The following is a 15794-nucleotide window of genomic DNA, read 5'->3' on the forward strand; positions in this document are numbered from 1 at the left end:
AACATGTAAGTATGAGGGGCATTTACCTTTGAGTGGGTGGGTTGGCAAGCCTGTTCCCTGCTGGGGGATTTGGAGGTTTCAGAGACCTTTGGTGTAACTTGCCCTTTTGTTCTTTCCTTTTTTCTTATTGCTTTGTCTCCAGTTTACTTTTTTACTTGAATGTAGCTCCTTCAATCTGCCTGTCACCTTGCCTGTTTCCTTTTGTCCCTGGATCTTTCTTTCCCTTTCACCTAGCTTCTTCATTTCTTTCTATACTTGTCTAGAACTCTGAAGCACTCTACTTAACATGGTTAGATTCTTCAACAGCTGCTGCAGCTTTAGGCAGGGTCATCTGAGTTTAGAGGAAAGGGAAGTAGAGGAGGAGCAGGTAGCTATTGCCCCTGCTTTTCCGCAAGGAATTTTTGCAGTTTAATTTCACGGGAGCTTGTCAAATGATGCCTGGGTGAATTCTAGAAAAATAAGAATGCCTTAAAACAGTGCCTTTGGGAATAAAGGACTTCAGCATGTGAGATCCTTTAGTGTTCTGCCTAAAAGGAGTGGTAAGCATGGCTTGAGCCTTTCACTGAGCTGCTGAAATAAAGGCAGGTTTGTGCTGCTCAGTTGCCGTGAGCCATCTGACTAAGCTGGATGTACTGATGTAGATTCCTCTAGTCATGGAGAGGTAAGCACTTCAATTATTTATTCTGCCTGTCCTGATTTTCAGAGGACTTGCTGTCTGAGTGTGTCCATTTTGGTTATTTTAAAGGAGAACCTACATGATTACCTCAGTCAAATGCAACAGACTAAACACAGTGAAGTGCAAGGAATTTTGCTGCTGTCTAAAAGGCAGTGTTGGGAGTAAAACCTCCTGCCAGAAGGAACAAAAGAACAGCAGTAAGGAATCTGGAGAGGGGGGATGCTGTCAAATATTCCTTTCATCTATGCAGACACATAGCCATGATGCCCTGGCTTTTTACTGTGTTGTAGCTTTCTGCAAGTCTTCGAGGGTAGTGGTGAAATGGGACTGGATGCTTTGCTTTTGTGTTACTGGGTTGAATGTCAAAAGAAGTCTACTACCTAGCTGATGCAGGTGAAGGAGATTGGAGGTATTCCAGACAATCCAGTGAGTCGCTTGGTCAGTTTCCAGAATACCTTTCCTTTTTCTGCTGCCACAAAGCCCTAACTTTCAGCAGGAGTTAGAAAATACTTGGAATGGTTAGCTAGGGATTCAAAGGGAAATGCTGCTCTAGTCATGGGTATTGCAAAGTAACAGCAGATGTCCCAGTTCAGCTCTTTAGAGATCTTGCCTATCAAACTGAAATCCTTGAGTTTGGTGGTCTCCACTAGAAGGAAATGCTGTGGCTTTCTGTAAGCAAGCCTCTTGTTCTTCTCTGTCAAAAATAAGAAGTTATCAGTAGCTTGAATGTGCTGTCATACGTGAGGCTAAATGAGCTGCCCTGCTCCTCAGTTCTGGCAGTTTTCTGAGGAATGTGCATCTTGGTTTGTTTGGTGGTGGTTGTTTTTTTTTTCTTGGGGGGGTTTTGGCTTTTTTTTGGGCGGGGAGAGGGAGCAGGAGGGGTGGTTGGTTTGTCTGTTTTTGCACAAGCTGAGCTGTAGCCTGTAAATAGACTGGCAAGAGGGCACTCCTTTAAGAAACTCCTCCCTGGTTCTAGAATACACTAAAATCTGTCTAGGCGTAAGGGGATGTGGGGAGGCAGGGGAGAACATCACTGGAGTTTACAGATGGGAGTGAAGTGTGACAGATGAGAGGAGCAGATGCTTTTTGTTTCACTGGGTTTGCTGGGGAACGCCCCCTCAGGGCATCTGGGAGGGGGCTAGGTTTTGCACACCGACTTCCATGCCCCAGCATTTCATTTGCGCTGAGTTCATCTCCCTGCAATCCATCCCTCTCCACCTTGGGTGAGGGCAGAGATGAAGATTTGGAGTGAAGCAGCCCTCGTTCCCTCAGCACTTCCCTAATTCCTTGTGGAACTGAGATGTGATGGATGGTCAGAAATGCATCTACTGAAGAGGAGCCAGGGCCTGCTTGTCCTACTTACTGCTGTCATTTTAGGGGGTGGGAATGCAAGCTTGAGACCAGCAATTCTCTTGAATTCTTCTAAAGAAGCCTTTGGTGCAACATTACTCCTGTTCTTCTGGGGACAGAGGTCCTGCTAGGCTAACTCTCCCATTTCTTTCTCTTAGATGTTGTATGTTGCCTTTTCTGTTTCATTTCACCTTATTTGTGTCTCTCTGCATGGGCAAAAAAAAACCAAAAATCACCAAAGGCTCTCTGAGTAAAAGCAGGGGGTTCTGTCCACAGAATTACAGTCATTCATGCAGTTTATTTCCTCCCTCTATAAACACAACTGTTATCTCCTGGCATGTTACAGCTCCTGTACTTTAGATGGTCTCTAAGAAACACAATTTACCACCTTATGGAGTCTGTCTGGTCTGTCAGTGGGCAGGAGGGGTTGGGATACCAAACAGCCGAAGTTCTGGCTGTCCAAACCAGTGGCTGGCCTTCCGCTGCAATGGTGGTTGCAGCTGCACTGCAGCACCCTGCTGGACTGGCTGTCTGCTAAGTCTGTAACAAGTAAGAAGCACCAGCAGCTCTGGGTAAAGAGGCTGCCCAAGACTACTCTACTTCCAGTTACTGTGTAATGCATGGAGGTAGTCCCTGGAAGGGTATCTTACTGGCAGCTCTAGTTCCTCAGGCTGTGCTGCCTTTGGGGTTCTTTAACCTATCCTGAGATAATTCTCCAGAGGTGCTGGTACACAGGTTCATGATCCAAATGAAACCCTTGAAGATTAGGATGCTGTTGACAGCATATTTTAGAACATGGCTGGAATAAAGCTAAGTGTTCCCTTGTTTTGCTCAGCCTTTTCTCCTCCAGACTAACCACCCCCAGCTCTCTGTCCTGCTTCATAGCAGAGATGTTCCAGTTCCCAAATCATCCTTGTAGCTCTGTTGCACTCTCTCCAGCAGATCCCAGTCTCTTGAACTGGGAAGCCCCAAACTGGACACTATTCCAGGTGTGGTCTCACAAGGGCAGAGCAGAGGGGGAGGAGAATCTCAGACCCAATAAGGAACAGGAAGACCCTAGTCACAAATATAATTATTGAACCCAGGGGCAGGTGAATGGCCAGGGTAGCATTGCCCAGGGATTTCTTTGTTCAGCTGGGAATCCTTTCCAGAGACTCCCTGTGCTGCTGTAGCACTTTGCCTGAGAAACCCAGGATTGGAACTGAGGAGCTTGCTACCCCTGGACAGAAGGTGAGTGAATTGGGAATAAAAACGCTGAAACTGTGAAATCTTGGTGTTCTAAAGGATGTGAAGACACGTGGACCTTTGGCCATAAACACATCCCTTAGCCGTAAACATGCAATCCTCTAGACATAAACACACCTGGGACTAGGAATAGGGGGCAGGATTTTTCAACCCACCACAGGAACCAAGTGGGCATCTTCCTCATATGTACACTAGATCAGCACCAGACTCGGTAGTTAGACAATGGCTGGGTTCAATAATCTTCAAGGTCTTTTCCAACTGTAATTATTCTGATTCTACAGTTCATCCTTGATGATCCCCAAAGCAATAACATTTTATGAGACCAAAGGATTCACCTACAGTAGTGAAAGCAATAAACCCAATCAAACCACAGTGCAGCCTTTTGCTATGGTTCAGGTAGAACACCCCAGGAAGAAGAAAACACAGGTGCCACAGGGAAAGTGCAGCCTCTGCTCCTGCTGCTACCCAGCTGAGCTGTGCAATCCCAGTGCCTCACTCGTGTTCCACCCCACCATCCCCGCTCGGCCCACGTGGTTCCAGGCTGTTGTAGGAGGGCAGCATGGTCACCACAGCCTCCACAGTGAAGCGGTGGGGGGCACCGGCAGGCGGCGCCTCGGCGTGGCAAGCGGCATTACCGTGACCGGCCTGCGGGGGTCCCAGTGCAGAGAGCTGCTGTCGGGAACGGAACCAGCGCAATGCCAAGATGAAGGTGATGACGATGAAATCCAGAATCAGTTCTGCCAGCTCCATCACAGACAGCACAGAAGATCCAAACCACAGGCTCCACTGGTTCCCAAGCTGGGACAGCAAAGTCACTACCTGCAAGAGACAGAAAGGGCAGTGAGGACAGCCCTTGTATGAGCCTTTTGCCTCCCTGCCTGCTTCCACCAGCAATGCACGGTGCTGGGGGGGTTCCTTCCACCCTAACACAGGAAAAGAGAGCTGATGGCTGGCAATGCTGCTGGAACATACACCTGCCAGTATGGAGGGCATTTAGTGGTGAGCTTGGCAGTGATGGGATGACAGTTGGACTTGACCTTGGAGGTCTTTTCCAACCTTAATGATTCTGTCATGGCGAATGGCTGGCTAGAGAGGACACGACAGTCAAATGTGTACCGTGAAGGCTGGAGACTCCCCATTGGTCTTGTAGTTCCACTCCTCAAAAAAGATATTCACTTTGGCAACCCCATTCCTGTAAACAAAAGACAGGGGCTCAGGAACCCCAAGTTCTCAATCCCTGCATTTCTTCACCCTTCTCTGACCCGTTCTGCCCTTCATCCTCTTCCCACATACACCATCCAGAGCCCTTTCTCCATCTCCACAGTTCCCTCATGCTGCACTAAATACACTCTTTGGACTTTACAGTGCATTTCTGAGACTGCAGTGTGAAACCAATCACAGAACATTAGAGGTTGGAAGGGACCTCCAAAGATCATCCAGCCCAACCCCCTGCCACAGCAGGATCACCTAGAGTAGGTCACATGGGAACACATCCAGGTGGGTTTTGAATGTCTCCACAGAAGGAGACCTACTATGTTGGCCAAGTTGGTGTCCCCCAGGGATCAGTGCTGGGCCCCATCCTGTTCAATATCTTTATTGATGATCTGGATGAGGGGATTGAGTCCATCATCAGTAAATTTGCAGATGACACCAAGCTGGGAGCAGGTGTTGATCTGTTAGAAGGTAGAAGGGCTCTGCAGAGGGACCTTGACAGGCTGGACAGATGGGCAGAGTCCAACAGGATGGCATTCAACAAGTCCAAGTGCCGGGTGCTGCACTTCGGCCACAACAACCCCATGCAGAGCTACAGGCTGGGGTCAGAGTGGCTGGAGAGCAGCCAGGTGGAAAGGGACCTGGGGGTGCTGATTGACAGTAGGCTGAACATGAGCCAGCAGTGTGCCCAGGTGGCCAAGAGAGCCAATGGCATCCTGGCCTGCATCAGGAATAGTGTGGCCAACAGGAGCAGGAAGGTCATTGTACCCCTGTACACAGCACTGGTTAGGCCACACCTTGAGTACTGTGTCCAGTTCTGGGCCCCTCAGTTTAGGAAAGATGTTGAATTGCTGGAGCATGTCCAGAGAAGGGCAACGAGGCTGGGGAGAGGCCTTGAGCACAAGCCCTATGAGGAGAGGCTGAGGGAGCTGGGACTGTTTAGCCTGGAGAAGAGGAGGCTCAGGGGAGACCTCATTGCTGTCTACAACTACCTGAAGGGAGGTTGTAGCCAGGAGGGGGTTGGTCTCTTCTCCCAGGCAACCAGCACCAGAACAAGAGGACACAGTCTCAAGCTGCACCAGGGGAGGTTTAGGCTGGAGGTGAGGAGAAAGTTCTTCACAGAGAGAGTGGTTGGCCATTGGAATGTGCTGCCCAGGGAGGTGGTGGAGTCACCATCCCTGGAGGTGTTCAAGAGGGGATTGGACGTGGCACTTGGTGCCATGGTTTAGATAGTTATGAGGTGTAGGGTGACAGGTTGGACTCGATGATCTTTGAGGTCTCTTCCAACCTTCTTGATTCTTGATACAAGCTCCTGTGTGGTTCTCCTTCCTCCTCTGTCATCTTAACTCTGATCTGCCCCCCCCCCCAGCCACACCCATACCACTGGGATGGTTCCTGCTTTGGACATCAGCACTGTTTAAAAGGTCTCACCTCTTGGATGTGATGTTGTATTTGTTCTGTTGTGAAAGCACATAAAAGACCCAGTCCTGAAATGACAGTGTGATAAACTGTGTTACACGATCTCAGCCACCTCCTGTAGGTTTAGTACAGGTTCAAAAAGGACCAAATGGGAGTGCAGAGCACTGCTGGGGGAGCCAAGACACTCCCTCCTTACCTCTGAGACAGCAGAAGGCCAGCGAGAGTACCCAGCTGATAGCTGGTATTGCGTCATTCTGGAAGACAAGAGGCATGTTAGCTGTGAAAGCTGTAGGAGGCACAGGTTAGGTCTTTCAAGCAGTGAATGCTTTCCAACACCTCTAGAAACCAAGCATTTCCAGCCTGCTTGGCTTGACTGATGACCAAACTTACTTGCAAGGTTTCCTGCATTTGTGGAAACAGCGCAGCACGTCAGCTTTGAATTCAGCCAGGAGTTTGTAATAGCAGTAGCCTGAGCAGCAGGGAAAGGAAATCCAGGTAAGCTCATGGCAACTGTGTACAAAAGGTGATGTGATGAGGAATCCAGAGGTTTCCTTCCACAACCTTAGAGGGACTAACCAGCCAAGACAAGAATGTCTTTCTGATGTCTCACATCAGGAAGCTCATTGAAGACTATGAGATGTACTGAGATATGAGGTGGACCAAACAGGTTCAGGTGTGCATAAGCTTTATTACTACTCCTGTTCACTTCACAGATTCACAGATTGCATTGGGTTGGAAGGAACCCTCCAAGGTCGCCTTGTCCAACTCCCTTGCACTCAGCAGGGACACCTTCAGCTAGATCAGGCTGCCCAGGGCCACATCAAGTCTGATCTTGAATGTCTCCAGAGATGAGGCCTCAGACACATCCCTGGGCAATCTATTCCAGTATTTCACCACTCTTGTTGTAAAGAACGTCTTCCTGATGTCCAACCTAAATCTACCCTATTCCAGCTTCAAACCATTGCCCCTTGTCCTATCACTCCAAGCCCTTCTAACCAGTCCCTCTCCAGCCTTCCTGTAGGTCTCCTTCAGATATTGAAATGCAGCTCTAGGGTCTCTCTGCAGCCTTCTCCAGGCTGAACAGCCCCAGTTTTGTCAGCCTGTCTTCATAGCAGGTGCTCCAGCCCTCTGGGGGCTTACCCCAGGACTTACCCCAGGCTATATGCTTTGTGTAGTCACAGTACGCTGCTCCAGCAGGTAAGGGGTAGAAGTAATAAGCACAGCCGCAGCGCTCTACCATGTTGAGCTGAAAGCAGGAACGAATACAGACCTGGGAGGCAAATGATATGGAAAAGGTTGAACAAGGGAACCAAGCCCTCTGCAGCCTGCATCACATCATACTGTTAACATAGCCCATGGGGAAAGGGGAAGGGTAAGAAGGTGATTGTGAATGACCTGCTCTGTGTAGCGGGAGGAGTAGAGGTTTTGCACTGGCACGTCGCTGCCATCCTCGGTGCAGTCGCTGTAGCTGCCCCCCAGGCGCATGGTCATCTCCTGCAACACACAACAACTGGCACTGTGCTCTTCCCTTTCCGCCCTTCTAGGCCACACACATTGCTTGGCCAGCAGCATCTGCCTTCATCAGGTCATCAGCTCCCCCTGCTTCCCTTCATCTCACTGTTCACTGATAAACTGCAGCCAAATTCCAGCAGGCTGCTCTTCCTCCCCTCCCTTCACTCCATGGCATTAATCCCCTCCCTTAGCCACACACTGGGCCGTATCACACACATCAAATTAAACCTCCCCCACAACCTGGCCTCCACCATGACCACAGCTCTTCCCCCTGCTGCTTCCTCACCTTTCTCATGCTAATGGAGGTCTCAATACCCGGGCGAACGTTGAAGCCTCCATCATCCATGAATGCTGGTTCGTTCTGATCATGGACCATGACCCTGGCTCCTGTCACCGTGGACAGCAGAGGGATGAAATCGTTCTGTTCAGTGCGCACCACCAGAGACAGCCCTGAGGAAATGTCAGAGAGCAAGGCAGGTCATGGCTGGCTGTTACACAGGAGAGCGAGCAGAATGGTCACAAATAAGTCCCTAAGGGGTAAAGGAAGAGAAATATCAACTAGGGCTGCACCAAAACTAGGCAGCATTGGAGGGTAGCCAAAGTGAGACCAGGGACAAAGCTCGAGGCTCCAGGAGAGGCCTAAAGAAAACTGGAATACTTCACCGTGGCTTAGAAAAAGCAGAACTGGGAACAGAGAGATTTCATGGAAAGGCTCAGAGACAGATGGAAAAAAAGCCTGAAGCCCTAGAGAGGTCTCAGTGGGGGTTGTGAACACAAACAGATCAGCTGCTGGAAACAGGAAAACAGGGAAGGAGGATGTGAAGTCCAGGCTCTCAGGAGCACAGCACTACAGCTCAACAGGGGACTTCAAGGAAGGGCCTGCACAGGTCCAGAGGGAGCAGCGGACATCAGAATCAGAGAGAGAGTTCAGTATGGTAGCAGTGATGGACAGTCACATTCATGAGACAATCCATCTCCACGTGGGTGAAAACAGAGCTTGGGTAAGAGAGAGCAAGGCTGCAATCTGATACAAGTACTAGGCACAGCAGGATGCCCAGCCTCCTGGAGAAAACAGCTGAGCTATTGTCCTTACTCACCGAGGAGTACTTCTCACCTACCATTATTGATCCCTGGCAGTGAAGATGTCCACAGGCTGCTGCTGTTGTCATTAAATGTATAGCAGTTCCCATACAAGGGGTGGTGGAAGTGGGTGTAATTCCTGAGAGGGAAACAGAAATATGGAGGTGGGGTGAGAACGGCTGTGAGACCAAGGGGAAGGCTTTCTGAAAGCAGACAATTCTGTTCACCTGCAGAGATAGAGGCTTACATCAGGTGGACAGGTTTTGTTGTGTCAACTTGTCCAAGTAGGGAAAAGCAATTAAAATGTGCTGTAAAAAACTGTCCTGCAGCTGGACAGGCTTTAATGACAGGTTTTTCATACTGTTAAATCTGGAGAAGCCAAATAGGTTTTAGCAGTACTAGCAAACTCTTAGTTCTTCCTACCCCTCTTCCTCCCTTGCTGATGGGCTTCATTCCACTACCTCTTTGATGCTTTTTGACCAATAATGGCAGAAGTGGGATTATGTTTTTTAACTCTGTTTTTGTAACAACTCTCTCTCCTCCTCCTGGATGTGAGCTGTTCTGTACCAGTTCACCACTGCAGAGAACAGAATACTTTAACATTGCACATCAGCACGCACTCTACTGCATTTATGTGAAACACGAGAAAAGGGAGAACCATTCTCCAAGGTTCATAGCTTAAGGTCACAGAAACTGTGACCCTGGTGAGCAGAACCCACAGAATATGTTAAGAACAAGTTCTTTACCATGACGGTGGTGGAACACTGCAACAGGTTGCCCAGGGAGGTCTTTGAGGCCCCATCCCTGGAGATATTGAAGATCAGGCTGGACAAGGCTCTGAGCAAGCTGATCTAGTGGAGGATGTCTCTGCTGACTGCAGAGGGGTTGGACTAGATGACCTTTGGAGGTCCCTTCCAACCCAACCCATTCTGATTCTATGAAAGCCTCAAGAAGCAATCTGAGACAATGGGAACTGAACAAGGAACAACCCAAACTTGGGAGAGTGGTTCTCTAATGTGGGTTTCTTGGCTTCCCTTGGACCCAGGCACAAAACAGGGTTGTTTTCTGAGAGACTCAGTAGGACCTTTCCACCACTTACGCCTTGTCACAGCTTGCTTCATTGAAGCGGCAGGAATAGATGAAATTCTCAAAGTCAGACTCATCCAGGGCTTTGGCATCAGGCATCTGTGCCAGGATATTGATATAGTGGAAGCTGTACCACTCCCGCACAGCATCCACCCCTGAGGAGTACGCCTGGTGGAAGCAGTCCTTGTTGTTTTCACTGCACTGTTAAGGGAACATAAGGAGAAAACCACATGAGGGAAGTAATGTCCGGGAGGTGAGGCTGTGCCTGTGTCTCAGCTGTGCTCCCTCAGCACGGGCACAGATGAACCCGAGGGAGTTGAGAGCTTCACAGGGCTCCTGTGCTCTACCAAAAGACCATCAGCAGGATGGGGAAAGGCAAAACCAGAGGAGCTTCCCCGTGGATGGGAAACACCATACGAATGAGCAAGTGTGAGTAAAACCCAGAAAGGCAGCAGTGGTGTGCAGGGTGATCTACTTCATGTAAATTCCACATGGTATAAACCCAGAAACTTGAAATTCTTGGTGGAGAGCCCTTCCTTTAGGGTGTGTCCAGAAAAAAAAACATTTGTAATCTGGTGGGAACTCCAGTTGACTGGCAAGCCATTAGCTTCAGTCCTTCAGTGTCTTTTTTATCTGCTGACACAGATATCCTCAGGCAAAGAAGCTGCAACCTAGGAGCAAATGTGACCATAACCACTTTTCACATGGCCCGCAGTCATCCAATATGTTCTCCTCTGCTATTATTGAGCAACACTGTGGTTAATGTTAATAAATGGGTCTCTAAAGGCAGATGCAAGGCTGATGTAGCCTTCAGGAATATCAAAGTTTCCCACTACTACCCAGGAAAACACAGGCACTGATGTGGACAAGTCTCCTGGGGCCCATGTGGACAGGGATAGGACTTGGAGAGTAGGATTACACTGGGCAAAGGCTTCAGCTCTACCTTCATCTGTCATTAGAAAAACCCAGGGCAGACTAATCAGACTTCTATGTAGAAAAAGGCATACCAGAAGTTTAATAAGACAGAAGTAGCTAGGCAGAGGCCAGAATGGGTAGGATCTAAGATATCTAGGGACCTCACCAGAACAAAGCCAATTTTCCAGTCATTCTTGTCCACTGAGGGGCTGTTCTCTGGCAAGTTGACCAAGTTATCCCTCTTCTGCCTCCGCAGGGGATGACGCTGCACGTGATGGAGCAGGCTCCTGGAGCTGCGCTTCTGCGTGGCTGGCTCGGACCAGTCACTCCGTGACAGAGACATGTTGTAGTCATAAAGGTCTAGCAGTGTCTGATGGGTGATTTGGTCCAGCTCATCTAGCTTCTTCCGGATGGCACTGTACCTGTACAAGGAGAAGAGCCTTCAGGTTTAGGGACAGGTGCACATAAACAGCTCAGTAAGAGATGTGGCAAAAAAAAAGATTTGCTGGGATGATTCAGGACATTCCTGCTGCCAGATGAAAATCCAAACACTTGCTGGAGGGTACGATCCTTGTAGGAGAGAAGTAAACCCATCTGGTTTTGTCCTGTGGCAGTCTACAGTGCAGCCTGCAGAGCTGCTAAGTGAACAGCCTTACTCTGAGTGCCCTGCAGCATCAGCTGCCAGCAGCCTCAGGGAGACCTTTCTCTATACAGTTCCCTAAAAGGGAGGTGGTAATGAGGTGGGTGTTGGTCTCCTCTCCCAAGTAACAAGTGATACTACAAATGGAAACGGCCTCAAATTACACCAGGGCAGGTTTAGGTTGGCTATTAGAAGATACTTCCTTCACTGAAAGGGTTCTCAAACAATGAAACAGCCTCCTCAGGGAGGTGGTTGAAACCCCACGCTTGCAGATGTTACAAAGAGGCAAAGATGTGGTGCTGAGGACATGGTTTAGCACCAGCCTTGGCAGAGTTAGAGAATGGTTGGACTCGATGATCTTAAAACGTTTTTCCCAAACTAAATGATTCTATGATTCCAGCTCTGGGAGTCCATTTCTTACCTATATGGATTGAGGGTACACAGAGTCACAGCTGGGAAAGTCAGCCTGTCGGAATTGAGGTTGAGGTTGAGGTTGACAGGGTAGCTGAAGTACTCTCTGTAGAGGATTCCAAACTGCCAGTACATTAAGCCGAAGGTGAGAAAGAAGAGGACGGACCAGAAGGCTGTCTTCATCTTATTCTTTTTGGAACACACCAGGCGGATGGCCCCGTGGATGGTTGTGTTGCTGCAGAAAAACTGGAAGAGCTCCTGGTAGGAACTGTAGAACTCGATCAGACCCTCCTGCTCCTCTTTCTGCTGCTGCTCCTCTTCTTGCTTCCATTGCCTTGTTTTTTCCCCTTCTGACATCTTCACAGACCCACCCTACAACACAAACTCAGAATTAGGGAGCAGCTCTGCAGACTCCAGCTCCAAGAAGCCGTCCCCGGCACAAAACCATCATCTTCCCAAATCCATGTTACTTCCACCTCTTCTTCCTCCTCCCCAACTCCCCACCCCGGGGTGCAGATCCCCAGCCATCCACGCACTGCTCCCTCCCTCCACCCCACAGAACAGCCCCCGCTGCTCTTCCATACGCTGTACCCCCGGGCCCACCGCCCCCTCTCCCGGCCGAGGCGGCGGGACTGACCCCAGGCTCCGTGCCCATGGCGTGCGGCGGCTGCTCGGCCCGGGGCCGGTGTGCTCTCCCCGAGCGCTGCCGGCTCTCCTGCTGCCTCCCCGACTGGACTGGGACCGGTTCCTTTCCAGTTCGAACCAGCACCTCGCCCGGCTCCTGCCCTGTTAGCCTCGCCCCTCCTTCCTGCTCCTGCCTCGCCCCTCCGGGCGCTGCTCCCAGGCATGAAAAGCCCTCTTTAAACCCCCAGGTGACCGGGGCCGGGGCAGAGGAGGCCGGGGACGCGCCGGGGCGGTGACCTTGGCGGTGCCGGCGGGGGGTCAAGGCGCGGCCGCCTGGCTCCCGGCGAGCAGCAGGCCCCAGGCCGCTCCTCCCTGTGCAGAGCCCTGCCCCGGGCAGGTAGGACTGCGGAACAGCCTGTCCCTCCTCCTCCTCCTCCCACCCCTCCACCGCCGTGGGGAGGCAGCGTCCCAGCGAGCAGGGGTGATGCAGAAAGGAAGTTGGCAGCTCTTAGAATCACGGAATGCATAGTTTGGGTTGGAAAAGATCTTTCAGATCGTCAAGTCAAACAATTCTCTAACTCTACCCAAGGCTGGTGCTAAACCTTGTCCCTCAGCATCACATCTCTGCTCTTTTAAACACCTCCAGGCATGGGGATACAACCACCTGTCTGGGGAGCCTGTTCCAGTGGTTGAGAACCCTTAAGTAAAGAGGTTCTCCTAATATCGAATCTAAACCTCCCCTGGTGCAACTTGAGGCCATTTCCTATTGTCCTATCTCAAGGACAGCAGGAGGCTGCCTGGCTGGGATCTCCCCTGCCATGACCATAGATTGGGGTGCACACAGTCTGGTGGTGAGGCCTTCCATGTGGCTTTAATCGTCAAATTGTGCTTTTCAAGGGCAAAAAGCTGAGGCAGATGGCAAAGTTTGGGTGAGTTTTGCACGAGGGATGGGGCTGAGGCAGAGAAGACTGGTGGTGACTCGGTGACATACATGAGGTAGCATCACTTCTGCTGGTTCATTAACCAGAGAAATCTTCCACCTCCAGAAGTACCTGGCTTGACCATGAGTGGAGGCACATTCCTCTGGTCTGTGCCTGGGAAATCAAGGTGTTTGTTACCCAAAGCCTTGCAGCTTTTCCTCACATCCATAGACAGATGTGACCAGGAGTCCCTAACACCCCCTTGCCACTGTAAGAGTGGAACCTTTTTCCCGATCCTTTCTTCAAAGAATTTTCTCTCCACCTAGCTCTCTCTGGGGCTCCATTTGTTTCTTTCTTTTAGGAATTGCCTCCTTCAGATCAGTCCTTGTTCAGAGTTACTTGCCATTGAATTTTGATCCTGTATTTGAGTTACAATGGTTTGGTTAGTGATGCAAAACACACGGCCACTTTTCCCTCTTCATATTGCAAAACACCAGGCAGGAGACTTTTGAGGCCAGCAGTTAAATGATGGTGTGACAGCAGCAGCCTTCTGACAGCTGCTTGTTCAAAACCTACAGCCACAACCTTAGAATCATAGCATCATAGAATGGTTTGGGTTGGAAGGGACCTCCAGAGGTCATCTGATCCAGCCCCCCTGCAGTCAGCAGGGACATCCTCCACTAGATCATATTTACTTTACCTCTAACAACATTCTGAGTCCAAGCCGCTGAAAAGACCATGCTCCATCAGGAGCTTGTTACTAGGTCCTCCTGTTTTGAAATGGGAAGCACCCTGTTGTTCTGAGCAGTGCTTCTGTGTGTTATATCTGCACAAGCTGAATGCATGATTGGTTTTTACTGCTACTGAACAACCCTGAGTAAACATGAATCACTTTTTATGGCATCAAATTTGAAATGTTTCTTTACCAGCCCAAGCAGGAATGTGATCATGATCTGTAGTGCTCTGCTACTGTGGTGGGAAAGAAATAGACAAGCCCTTCCTGGTCTGGTGTGGATTCCAAGTGCAATAAATTAGACATATTTTTGAACTACTTGAAAGACTTCTGATCGTTTTGTTCTTTTGTATACCCATATATGCAATCACATTTTCCTTCTGCTGCAAGGCAAAAGCCAGTGGTAATTTCTGGATTACCTGCAGACGATTTTCTGCATTAAAAGCAGCAACCCCAACAGTCAGTGAGGATCAGCATGCATGGTGCTAGAAGTTTAACCAGTAAGGCACCAGCCTAGTGTCTGATAAAGGTGGGTAGATATGAGGCTATGCTTTGCACGGCTCTTGCTCTTCAGCAGCCAGTTACTTACCCCTCCCTAGAGGCACAGGCAGTGACCTCTTGTAGGACCCTGACTCCTCCTAAACAGATTTAATGTCTCAAAACTGTGTGGTGATAACATTGTAACCTGGGGTTTGGAATGAGAAAGTCTGCCTGGAAGCGGGAGGTGTGGCATGCAGCAAGGACCCTGCTCTCCTTGCCCAGAGGTGAGCAGATAAGTTCTGTGTTTTTTCCTGAGTTAACTTCTTCATTGCGTGACTCCACATTTTGATCAGTGTGCATCTGCCAAGGAAGACCTCGCTGGATCTGCACCCACCCCTCAAGATCTGCATTGGTCCTGCAAGACATGGCTAGAATGAAGGGTGGTGCTCTCTCTCTCTCATCTCTTTCTTCTCCTAGAATGGCCTAGGTTGGAAGAGACCTCAGAGATCATCGACTCCAACCTCCCTGCATTGGGTAGGGAAGGCTCTCAGCTAGACTTGGTTGCTCAAGGCCTCTTTTTTCTCTCCTTGATTAATTATCACCATTAATCCCTCCTGTTCTATCTTTCCTCCTTTTTCTCACCCTCTCTCTTTAACAAAGTTTCAGAGTTTTCTCAGCTGATACATAACCTTCTTTGTGTTTTAATTCCTACTGGAGCAATTGTAAGGATCTCTGGGTACTGGGCTTTTCTGGACTCTGACACCTCTAAAGAAGATCATTATTATAAAGCCATCAGGAATCTGCAAATCAATATAATGGGCTGGTGAATAACCTTCTCCCTTTGCTGCTGATGGAACATGCCAGGCAGCAGTGGTGTCTGCCCCAAAAATTACCAGTGATACTACAACACAGATTCACAGAATGGTTTAGGTTGGAAAGGACCTTAAAGATCATCATAAAGTTCCAACCCCCTGCCATGGGCAGGGACATCTTCCACTAGACCAGGATGCTCAAGACCTCATCCAACCTGGCCTTGAACACTTCCATGGAGGTGGCATCCACAACCTCCCTGGGCAACCTGTTCCAGTGTCTCACCAGCCTCGCTGGAAAGAATTTCTTCCTAACCTCCAGTCTTAATCTTGTTCTCCTCAAGCTTCAAATCATTCCAATCTCTCACCCTAGCACTACAAGCCCTTGGAAAAAGTCCCTTCCCAGCTTTCTTGTAGGGACCCTTGAGGTACTGGAAGGCTGCTCTAAGGTCTCCCAAGAGCCTTCTCTTCTCCAGGCTGAACAGCCTCAACTTTCTCAGCCTGTCCCCTTAGGATCACTCAGCCAGGTCATCAGCTCCTCAGCTACTGATCTCAGTCTGGTCCCATTGCAGTAGGATTGGCTGCAGGAAATGGCTAGATAAAAGTTGCCACCCACTGGTGTAGCTAAACTGAGATCAGTGCCCACCTGGAGGCTGTGTGCTGCTCAGGCTGAAAAAAGAAA

General features: G+C 49.6%; 1 protein-coding gene across 1 annotated transcript; it reads right to left on the reverse strand.

The window, feature by feature from the left end:
* Window positions 1-3763: 3763 nt before the first annotated feature.
* SCNN1A (sodium channel epithelial 1 subunit alpha) lies at window positions 3764-12201 on the reverse strand. The gene is made up of 13 exons (XM_054386728.1): window positions 12184-12201; window positions 11557-11918; window positions 10662-10917; window positions 9594-9781; window positions 8533-8633; window positions 7701-7864; window positions 7298-7396; window positions 7055-7172; window positions 6293-6371; window positions 6099-6156; window positions 5915-5970; window positions 4388-4463; window positions 3764-4090 (listed from the first exon to the last, which is right to left on the reverse strand). The coding sequence occupies exons 1-13, from the start codon at window positions 12199-12201 to the stop codon at window positions 3764-3766; spliced, it is 1902 nt and encodes a 633-aa protein (XP_054242703.1).
* Window positions 12202-15794: the final 3593 nt, after the last annotated feature.

This window comes from Indicator indicator, chromosome 14, assembly GCF_027791375.1.
Source record: "Indicator indicator isolate 239-I01 chromosome 14, UM_Iind_1.1, whole genome shotgun sequence".
Lineage (NCBI taxonomy): Eukaryota > Metazoa > Chordata > Aves > Piciformes > Indicatoridae > Indicator > Indicator indicator.

Excerpts from the sequence above, each read along its gene's own strand:
- SCNN1A (XM_054386728.1), bottom strand. Across the intron at positions 9,782-10,661 it reads GGAAAATTGGCTTTGTTCTG|TGCAGTGAAAACAACAAGGA; the intron begins GTGAGGTCCCTA and ends TTCCCTTAACAG. Across the intron at positions 7,397-7,700 it reads CCTCCATTAGCATGAGAAAG|GAGATGACCATGCGCCTGGG; the intron begins GTGAGGAAGCAG and ends TGTGTGTTGCAG.